Genomic DNA, 11,182 nt, shown 5'->3' with positions numbered 1-11,182 from the left:
TTATTAAAAAACCAGAAATTTGAAAATTTAAAAATCAAGCCAGTGGAGAGCCACACTCCAGGATGGGGAAGACATAACCGGGTGCACCATGTTTCCTGGCCTGGAGACAGATTGAAAATACAGATATTTCTCGACTTATTTATTTATTTATTGACCATTTGAAGTTAGCACAGCACTGGAAAAAGCAAGTGGTGACCGTTTTTCACACATATGGCGACTGCAGCCTCCCCATGGTCACTGGTTGTTAAGCGAACCCGGATTACCACCTTGACTTTGGTCATCGGAAGGTCATGAAAGGGGATTGCGTGACTCCGAGATGCTGCGACCGTCGTAAGTATGAGTTGGTTGCCCAGCATCTGAATTTCGATCGCGTGACCGTGGAGACGTCGCACTTGTCGTAAGGGTGGGAAATGGTCATAAGACAGTTTTTTCAGTGCCATTATAACGGTCACTAAATCAACTGTTGTAAGTTGGGGACTGCCTGTATTTTCAATGTTATGATAACTTTGATCGGTCACTAAATGAATCGTCGTAATTCCAGGGCTTCCCGTGAGGAACTTTCTTACTGAAAAAAACAAACGAGAAAAAAAACCAGTGTTGATCTTCCAGTTGCCACAAAAAAGGCTGCAAATGGCATTTTTTGTCAGAATATTTTATACCTTATGCCAGTTTGACTTTTGGCATTGTATTATCTGCCTTGCAAATGTGTGAAATATTAAATGTTCCATACTTTAACGTCCCGTTATTGGCACTTTGCAGATTTCCTAGGCATTCTCCAAAATGCCTAATTCCACACCTTGAGGCTAGATATATATAAAATATAAAATTAACAGTAAATCGGCGTGAAATGCTCCCGGTTTGGACTGGATCAGGCGATCCGGTAACGATGGGGGGTGGGTGGTTCGGCGAACCGGTAGCAAAAATCCCTGCCCCCCACCTAATGCCTGGTCCCCCGCTTGCCGCTTCTTTTAAAAAATGATTTTAAAAGGTAAAAAAAGTGGCTCTGACCATCCCAGCTGAGCTGCCTGATCATCAGAGCCTTTTTTTTTACTTTTAAAAGCATTTTTTACAACCTATTCGGCCGAATAGGTTGTAAAAAAATGCTTTTAAAAGTAAAAAAAAGATTGTGCGCCACAGCTGATCACGCACACACACCCCAGCGCTGTTCTATTTATGCCTCCTTTTGGCACGCGCTGCGCACACATGCATGGACCTCGCATTTGGTGCATGGTGTGTAGTGCGAATGAGCGCGCACATGCACAGCCAGCGAATCGGTAGTAATCTGGTTCAGAATAGAATAGAATAGAATAGAATTTTTTTATTGGCCAAGTGTGATTGGACACACAAGGAATTTGTCTTGGTGCATATGCTCTCAGTGTACATAAAAGAAAAGATACGTTCATCAAGGTACAACATTTACAACACAATTGATGGTCAATATATCAATATAAATCATAAGGATTGCCAGCAACAAGTTATAGTCATACAGTCATAAGTGGAAAGAGATTGGTGATGGGAACGATGAGAAGATTAATAGTAGTGCAGATTCAGTAAATAGTCTGACAGTGTTGAGGGAATTATTTGTTTAGCAGAGTGATGGCCTTCGGGAAAAAACTGTTCTTGTGTCTAGTTGTTCTGGTGTGCAGTGCTCTATAGCGTCGTTTTGAGGGTAGGAGTTGAAACAGTTTATGTCCAGGATGCGAGGGATCTGTAAATATTTTCACAGCCCTCTTCTTGATTCGTGCAGTATACAGGTCCTCAATGGAAGGCAGGTTGGTAGCAATTATTTTTTCTGCAGTTCTAATTATCCTCTGAAGTCTGTGTCTTTCTTGTTGGGTTGCAGAACCGAACCAGACAGTTATAGAGGTGCAAATGACAGACTCAATAATTCCTCTGTAGAACTGAATCAGCAGCTCCTTGGGCAGTTTGAGCTTACTCAATTTCACCACTACAGTAAATATATTAGCTCCAAACTCCTATTGAAAATTATTTTTTTTGAGCAATTTGAAGATTGTCTCCTTGGCATCTCTGGGTTGAGGACCATTCCTGGAAATAAATCCCTGCCTGTCGCTCAAGAGTTAATTCGACATATGCTTTTTTCACTGTATAGAAATCTGGCTTTCCGGAGGGGAAAAAAAAAAAGGATTTTTCAGGAAACTGAAGTTTGCAGTTGTGCCCTCTTCGTGCCCCCGCTCGGTAATTGTGGAAAAAGTTGTCTCACGAGTCAAAAGTGGGGCGAGCTGTTTCGAACACACTTCCTTTCGAAGGGACACCTATCCTGTGCTGGAGGGGAAAAGGCCCCAAATGGTGGATCTGCGGTTTGATCTAAGGATTGCTTTCTTTAAAGGCTAGTGGTGGTCCTGTTTTAAAAAGGGATTTGTGTTTTTAAAAAGGCATTTGAGTATTTAAAAATGGGATTTGTGGTTTTAAAGAGGTAGTTGACTATTGAAAAAAAGGGTATGTGTTTTTAAAAAGGCCTTTGTTTTTTAAAAGGTATTTGTGGTTTTTTTAAAAAGTTTGTTTTTAAAAAGGTGGTTGTGTTTTTAAAAGTTTGTTTTTAAAAAGGTGGTTGTGTTTTAAAAAGATATTTTGTGTTTTTAAAAAGGGGTTCGTGTTTTAAAAAGGCGTTTAGGTTTTTAAAAGGTATTTGTTTTTTAAAAAGGGTTTGTTTTTAATAAGGCATTTGTTTTTTTTAAAAGGCATTTGTGTTTTTAAAAAGGCATTTGTGTTTTTAAAAAAGTATTTGAGTATTTAAAAATGGGATTTGTGGTTTTAAAGAGATATTTGACTATTGAAAAAAGGGCATGTGTTTTTAAAAAGGCCTTTGTTTTTTAAAAGGTGTTTGTGTTTTTTACAAAGTTTGTTTTTAAAAAGGTGGTTGTGTTTTAATAAAGCATTTGTTTTTTTTAAAAAGGCATTTGTGTTTTAAAAAGGTGGTTGTGTTTTTAAAAGATATTTGTGTTTTAAAAAGGCATTTGTGCTTTTAAAAAGATGTTTCTGGTTTTAAAAAGGCATTTGCGTTTTAAAAAGGCGTTCGTGTTTTTAAAAAAATATTTGTGCTTTAAAAAGCTGCTTGTGCAGGGTGGATGCTAAGTGAGTGGTACCCAGTTTTACATCCTTTTTTCCCCCCCTGCTAAGGTTGTCAGGTGAAACACTGCAGTTGTTGAGAATCAGGAGGTCATTAAGCGAATTCGGCTTCCCCAACTCGTCGTATATGGCAATTACATGACCCTGGGTCACTGCCACCCTGGTAGACACATGCCAATTGCCAAGGTCCCAAATATTCATCACCTGAGCGTAGGGGAGCTGCAACGGTTGTCCATTGCAAAGGCCAGTTGCCAGACTCTTTCAGTGCCGTTCTCACTTTGAATGGCCACTAAACGAATGGTCGTAAGTTGAGGACTACCTGTACACCCCCTTTATAGGTGCCAAAATCTCACTGGTCCCTGGGTGTCGTATTTCCTGCCTTTCTATATTTCTGCAAGGGGCAGGACTCCAGAGCTAAAATTCTCCCCTCGCTGCCTCCTTTCGTCTTTGGCTTTTCCCTCAAAAGGACTAGCACCATGATTTATTTATTTTTTCAAAAGAGCCAAATGAGGAGTTTTAGGCCAAGCTAGACGGGCTCATTGTCCCAAAGCTGCAAAGCTGAGCAAGAGAATGGCTGAGCATGGGCCTCCTCCATCTCAGCCCCGGACATCTGACTTAATTCCAGATTTCTAACAGTTTTTGGCTCAGCCTTTTTCCTCTGTTCCTCAGTTTATGGATTCTGACTGCACCGACTTTTCCTTTTTCTTAGCTTGCACATTCAGGAACTTTTGCACACGTTGGTGTGGAGCAAATCGGCCCCTGGCTGTTCCTTAAATGATATTGGGATGTATGTGTGTGTGTGTGTTTGTGTGTCCAAATTCTACCAATCGTCCACTTTGGAGGCTGCCCTCCTCCAAAATGGCAGAACCTGGGCCCGCTCGGTTCCAATTGTCTTCTGCAAAAGAGCTTAATTCAGCCCCTGAGGAGCCAAGAATGTTTGAGGTGGGGGGCGTGCCAGATCTCCCACCCCTCTTTAATGCCTGGACACCTGCCAAAGGAGCCAGGAAATCTCCGGAAATCCAGCTGGAACGGAGGTGGAATCATAAAATCCGAGGGCGGGGAAGGGACCCTGGAGGTCTTCTAGTCCAGCCCCCTGCCCAAGGCCAAAGTAGGACTCAATTGTGTGCAAAGTGTGGTGGGGGGGGAGAGAGGGGAGAAACGGGCCTTTTCAATCTTCTCCCAGCTCTTTCTCTAGGCCATTGATTCCATGTGCAGCCCCCACAAGTGTTGCCCCCTCCCCAAGCCAACCGTTGGGAGTTGTGTGTGTGGTTGTGTGTATGTGTGTGTGTATGTGAGATGTATTTGGGCCCTTTGCATCCACACAAAAAGGCAAATCTTGCAGAAGCAGTAAATTTTGGGGGGAGGGCTATATTGGTCCAAGGGGGGATTTCCTCCCCCCCCACTCACCCACCCCCTTTTCCACATCCTTTTGCCAAAATTCGTCTTTTTAATGAAGCGCTGGTTGAAAAGAGTCTGCGCTAAGATGCCCCCCTTCCGAAGTAGCAGTAACAGAGGTGGAAGGGAGTTTGGAGGTCATCTAGCCCAACCCCCCCTGTTCACGCAGGAGACCTACACAAGGGATTCGAACCGCCGACCTTTCTGATCGGCAAGCCACTGAGCCTCCCCTCTCACTTCTGCCCAGGGTCCACCAGGGATGCCCCCCTACCCCAATCTTGTAGGGCAGATGAGGCTCCCATTGTCCTAGCTAAGAACATCTGGAAGAAAACAGCTGTAGGTGCAAATCTGGAAGGAAGGCAGAGGCTCATGGGCTTCTGTGTGTGTGTGTGTGTGTGTGTGTGCGTGTGTATCCCATCCCCCCACCAGGGTGGGATTTTCAGCTGCAATGAATTGCCCAGCCTTCCAGAGGGGGCTGTGTACCCCTAACCTTAATACGGGGTACTCTGGAACTGTCCAAGAATGAAACTTGGGTATTTCCTGAGCCGCTTTCCAAGGCTGCATTTTTTGCTCCATTTTACCACTTCGTTTCTTGCCACCATTGTTAAACGAATCACCTCCGTTGTTAAGTGAGTCACAGGGTTGTTAAGTGAATCCTGCTCCCCCGTTGACTCCGCTTGTCGCAAAAAGGGATCGCGTTGACCCCGGGACACTGCGACTGTCATCAATACAAGTAGTCCTCATTTAGTGACCGTTCGAAATGACGACGTCAGCGAAAAAAGTGACTCATGATCACTTTTCACACTTATAACCATTGCAGCATCCCAGTGGCCACGTGATCAAAATTCAGACGCTTGGCAGCTGACTCAAATTTATGACGGTCATAGTGTCCCGGGGTCACGTGATCCCCTTTTGTGACCTTCTGACAAGCCAAGTTCCATGGGGAAGCCAGATTCACTTAACAAACCACGTTACTAACTTAACAATGGCAGGGATTCACTTAACAACGGTAGCAAGCTAGGTTGTAAAATGGAGCAGAGCCCACTGAACAACTGTCTCGCCTAGCAACAGGAATTTTGGCTCAATTGTGGTCCTAACTTGAGGACTACCTGTATGAACCAGTTGTGAAGCATCTGAATTTTGATCATTGGAACCACAGGGATGTTGCAACGGTCCTAAGTGTGAAAAATGGTCATAAGTCACTTTTTTCAGAATAACAGAATAGAATAATGGAGTAACAAGAGTTGGAAGGGACCTTGGAGGCCTTCTAGTCCAACCCCCTGCCCAGGCAGGAAACCCTACACCATTTCAGACAAATGGCTATCCAACATTTCCTTAAAAACCTCCCGCGTTGGAGCATTCACAACTTCTGCAGGCAAGTTGTTCCACTGATTAATTTTTCTAACTGTCAGGAAATTTCTCCTTAGTTCTAAGTTGCTTCTCTCCTTGATCAGTTTCCACCCATTGCTTCTTCTCCTGCCCTCAGGTACTTTGGAGAATAGCTTGACCCCCAAATCTTCTTTGTGGCAGCCCCTCAAATATTGGAAGACTGCTGTCATGTCTCCCCTAGTCCTTCTTTTCATTAAATTAGTTCCTGCAACCGTTCTTCATATGTTTTAGCCTCCAGTCCCCTAATCATCTTTGTTGCTCTTCTCTGCACTCTTTCTAGAGCAGGGGTGTCCAAACTTGGTCCCTTTAAGACTTTTGGACTTCAACTCCCAGAGTCCCTCAGCCAGCAAAGCTGGCTGAGGAACTCTGGGAGTTGAAGTCCAAAAGTCTTAAAGGGACCAAGTTTGGACACCCCTGTTCTAGAGTCTCAGCATCTTTTTTACATCGTGGCGACCAAAACTGGATGCAGTATTCCAAGTGTGGCCTTACCAAGGCCTTATAAAGTGGTATTAACACTTCACGTGATCTTCATTCATTTCATTTCATTTATTTGATTTTTATACCGCCCTTCTCCCAAAGGACTCAGGGCGGTGTACAGGCAGATAAAAACAGACAAGACAATAATCTCTAAAATGCAAAATTAAAAAACTTATTATACTTTGCCTAAAATGTTAAAATATATAGAAATTAAAACCCCGTTTAAAATTAATAATAAAACTATACAATCCATAAAATTTAAGCCAGCCCCGCGCGAATAAAAAGATGCGTCTTCAGTTCGCGGCGAAAGGTCCAAGGTCAGGTATTTGGCGAAACCCGGGAAGTTCGTTCCAGAGTGTGGAGCCCCACAGAGAAGGACCTTCCTGGGGCCGCCAGCCGACATTGCTTGGCGGACGGCACCTGAGAAGTCCCTCTGTGAGAGCGTACGGGTCGGTGGGAGGCATATGGTAACAGTAGGCGGTCCCGTAAGTACCCAGGCCCTAAGCCATGGAGCGCTTTAAAGGTCATAACCAAAACCTTAAAGTGCACCTGAAAAGCGACAGGCAGCCAGTGCAGTCTGCGCAGGAGGGGTGTTACATGGGAGGTACGAGACCCTCCCTCTATCACCCGCGCAGCTGCATTCTGGACTAGCTGAAGCCTTCGGGTGCACCTTAAGGGGAGCCCCATGTAGAGAGCATTACAATAATCCAAGCGAGAGGTAACGAGTGCATGAGTGACTGTGCACAAGGCATCCCGATCAAGGAAGGGGCGCAACTGCCGAACCAGGCGGACCTGGTGGAAGGCCCCCCTGGAGACGGCCGTCAAATGGTCTTCAAACGACAGCCGCTCATCCAGGAGGACACCTAAGTTGCGCACCCTATCCTTTGGGGCCAATAACTCGCCTCCAACAGTCAGCTGCAGCTGCAGCTGACTGAATCGAGATGCCGGCATCCACAGCCACTCCGTCTTGGAGGGATTGAGCTTGAGCCTGTTTCTCCCCATCCAGACCTGTACGGCTTCCACGCACCGGGACAGCACTTCAACAGCTTCATTGGGGTGGCCTGGGGTGGAGAAGTACAGCTGAGTGTCATCAGCGTACTGATGGTACCTCACCCCGAAGCCACTGATGATCTCACCCAACGGCTTCATGTAGATGTTGAACAGAAGAAGCGAGAGAATTGACCCCTGCGGCACCCCACAAGTGAGGGCCCTCGCGGTCGACCTCTGCCCCCCTGTCAACACCGTCTGCGGCCGGTCGGAGAGATAGGAGGAGAACCACCGATAAACGGTGCCTCCCACTCCCAATCCCCCCAGCCGGCGCAGCAAGATACCATGGTCGATGGTATCAAAAGCCGCTGAGAGGTCTAATAGGACCAGGGCAGAGGAATAACCCCTGTCCCTGGCCCTCCAGAGATCATCCACCAATGCGACCAAAGCTGTCTCCGTGCTGTAACCGGGTCGGAAGCCGGACTGGAACGGGTCTAGATAGACGGATTCTTCCAGGTATTGGGGTAGCTGACACGCCACAGCACTCTCTACAACCTTCGCAACAAAGCGAAGGTTGGAGACTGGCCGATAGTTTCCCAAAATAGCCGGGTCCAAAGAGGGCTTCTTAAGGAGGGGTCTCACCACCCCCTCTTTCAAGGCGGCAGGAAAACCCTTCCAACAAAGAAGCATTTATAATCCTCTGAGCCAGCCTCGTGTCACCTCCTGAGTGGCCAGCACCAGCCAGGAAGGACACGGATCCAATAAACATGTAGTGGCGGAGCCTCCCAACAACCTGTCCACGCCTCGGAGCCACAGGGTCAAACCCATCCCAAACAGGCTCAACAAGACGTGCCTCCTCTCCCTCGCTTGGATCATCCCAATTTCGGTCCAGACCATCCCGGAGCTGAGCGATTTTGTCGTATAGATAACCACTAAACTCCTCGGCACGGTCCTGGAAAGGGTCATCCCGCACCTCCTGATGAAGGAGGGAGCGGGTCACCCGAAACAGGGCGGCCGGGCGGTTATCTGCCGACGCAATGAGGGTGGAGGCGTAGGAACGCCTCGCCTCCCTCATTGCCACTAGGTAGGTCCTAGAATAGGACCTAACTAGTGTCCGATCAGCTTCGGAACGACTGGACCTCCAAGTGCTCTCTAGGCGTCTTCTCCGGCGTTTCATCTCTCTCAGCCCCTCGGAGAACCAAGGGGCCGGTCGAGATCTGCGCCGGGTCAGAGGCCGCAAAGGCACGACACGGTCCAAGGCCCCAGCCGCGGCCTGTTCCCAGGCCGCAACTAGTTCCTCAGTCGTGCCGTGGGCCAGATCCTCAGGGAATGGCCCAAGCTCCGTCAGGAACCTCTCAGGGTCCATCAGGCGCCTGGGACGGAACCAACGTAGAGGCTCCGTCTCCCTGCGATGGTGGGTGGCGGTTCGGAAGTCTAGGCGAAGGAGAAAATGATCAGACCATGACATTGGTTCTGTTACTAAATCGTCTAGTATCAGATCATTTAACCACTGACCAGAGATATAAATCAGGTCCAGCGTGCCTCCCCCCATGTGCGTAGGGCCATCATTTACTCGTATCAGGTCCAAGGCCGTCATGGAAGCCTGGAACTCCCGAGCTGCAGTCGATGATAAGCCAGCTGATGGCAAGTTGAAATCCCCCATAACTATAAGTCTGGGGGTCTCAACTGCCACAGTGGCAAATAACTCCAGCAGCTCGGGCAGGGCTGTGGTCACGCAGCAAGGAGCCAGGTACGTGATCAACAAGCCCAACTGATTCCTATGGCCCCACCTCACATAAAGGGATTCACAGCCGGCAATCTGAGGAACAGTGGCCTCCCTCGGCTCTAGATCTTCCTTAATGACAACCGCCACCCCTCCACCCCTACCCTGGGCCCTCGGCTGATGGAATGCTCGGAAACCTGGGGGGCATAGTTCAACGAGGGGCACCCCCCCTCTGGCCCCAACCAGGTCTCCGTAATGCCCATAAGGTCCGCGGACTCCCCCTGAATAAGATCACAGATCAAGGGGGCTTTATTTACCACGGACCGGGCATTACATAACATCAGCCGAAGATCCAGGCTCTGAGGATCACGGCCGCCCGAGGAACGGGTAGGGACTAAGGGGCCGGAGCACGTGATCGCTTTCAGACATCGCGCACGTGCTCCCCAAACTCGATACGGCCCCCCCCTCCGCCATATCTGCCTCTCCCACTTACCGTACAGATTGAACCACCCTCTAGTCCTGGAACAAACCCCTCCCCCCCTGCCTTCAGACCAGATGTAGTAATGCCGCGAACTGGCACCGGGGCTGGATCCCTCCCCGACGGGTTCTCCCCCCCACCCGTCTTGTCCCTCCCCCCCTTTAAAAAACCCTTGTTTAAAAATCTATTTAAAAAACCCCATACATTCTTCTTAGCAGCATGCTAAGCATCTTGATTCTATCCCTCTGTTTATGCAGCCCAGAATTGTCTTGGCTTTTTTAGCAGCTGCTGCACACTGCTGGCTCATATCTAAATAGTTATCCACTAGGACTCCAAGATCCCTCTCACAGGTACTACTATTGAGCAAGGTACCACATATACGGTACCTGTGCATATTTTTTTTTGGCCTAAATGTAGAACCTTACTTTTTTCACTGTTGAATTTCATTTTGTTAGATAGCGCCCAGCGTTCAAGTGTGATATTGGACTTGATATCAAGAAGACATTGGATAACCATTTGTCTGAAGTGGTGTAGGGTTTCCTGTCTAAGCAGGGGGTTGGACTAGAAGACCTCCAAGGTCCCTTCCAACTCTGTTTTTCTGTTCATTACCTGACTCCATAGTAGAGACTATGGAGTCAGGTAATGAGTTCCAAGCGTTAACAACTCTGTTACAGAAGTCATATTTTCTGCAATCAAGTTTGAAGCGGTTGACATTTAGCTTGAATCTATTGTTTGCTCTTGTATTATTGCGATTGAAGCTGAAGTAGTCTTTAACAGGAAGGACATTGCAATAGATGATTCTGTGTGTTAAACACAGGTCTTGTCGGAGTCGGCGGAATTCTAAATTTCCTAATCTGAGAATTTCAAGTCTGGTGGCATAAGGTATTTTGTTGTTTACAGAGGAATGGAGAACTCTTCCTGTAAAATATTTCTGGACACGTTCAATTGTATTAATGTCAGAGATGTGGTATGGGTTCCAGACAGGTGAGCTGTATTCAAGAATAGGTCTAGCAAATGTTTTGTATGCTCTGGTTAGTAGTGTAGAGTTTTTGGAAAAGAAGCTGCGTAAAATTAGGTTTAGAACTCTTAGAGCCTTTTTTCCTATGTAGTTGCAGTGGGCTTTGGTCACCTCCTTCTGAACGGAGATTGCTTTCGATGGAATCCCCTCTCCGTTGCTCCAGAGTAGAATTGCAATCTTTAAAAAAAAAACACCCTAAAATTATATAATGAGAATAGTGCGTGAGAAGAAGACTTAAAAAAAACCTGAGTTTTTTTCTGTACCACTTAATGCCCCCAGGGCGATTTTGGGCTGCATGTGCAGAAATGGGAACGGCCTTGCCGTTTGTTTACCTTCTGCCTCAGTTGTATCCGGTATTTGCTTTAATCCGCAATTAATGAATTTAAAGAAAAAGAGATCTGTTGGAAAATCCTGAAAGGTAACTCCTTGATGTGTTTTTTTTTCCCTCGGAACATTTCTTTGAAGTTTGCATTGGCTTGCCAGACGCGGGTTCAAGACCCTGATTGTGCATGGTGGGGTTGTGTAGCCTCTCCGTCTCTTCAGATTAAATCCCATCCTGGTTTGCAGAGAGCAAAGATGCTTGCAGGCAGAACAGGAATTCATAGGGGGGGGAGGAGAGGGGGGGGTG

The 11,182-nt window shown here is 47.0% G+C and overlaps 1 protein-coding gene across 3 annotated transcripts in view; it reads left to right on the top strand.

Moving 5' to 3' along the window:
• Window positions 1-11,182, top strand: part of GIT1 (GIT ArfGAP 1) — a 65,638-nt gene that overhangs the window by 13,566 nt on the left and 40,890 nt on the right. Inside the window, exon 1 of one of the 3 annotated variants that reach the window (XM_058163959.1) lies at window positions 2,290-2,347. The exons of the other annotated variants lie outside the window; for them this stretch is intronic. Coding sequence (XP_058019942.1) covers window positions 2,305-2,347 — 43 coding nt within the window. The 5' untranslated portion in view covers window positions 2,290-2,304. Of the gene's footprint in view, window positions 1-2,289; window positions 2,348-11,182 lie in introns of those variants that run through there. 3 annotated transcript variants of the gene reach the window in all.

The sequence above is a fragment of the Ahaetulla prasina genome, chromosome 1, assembly GCF_028640845.1.
Source record: "Ahaetulla prasina isolate Xishuangbanna chromosome 1, ASM2864084v1, whole genome shotgun sequence".
NCBI classification, from domain to species: domain Eukaryota; kingdom Metazoa; phylum Chordata; class Lepidosauria; order Squamata; family Colubridae; genus Ahaetulla; species Ahaetulla prasina.
Note: the sequence above shows the minus strand (reverse complement) of the source record. Positions and strands in the feature narration are given on the sequence as shown.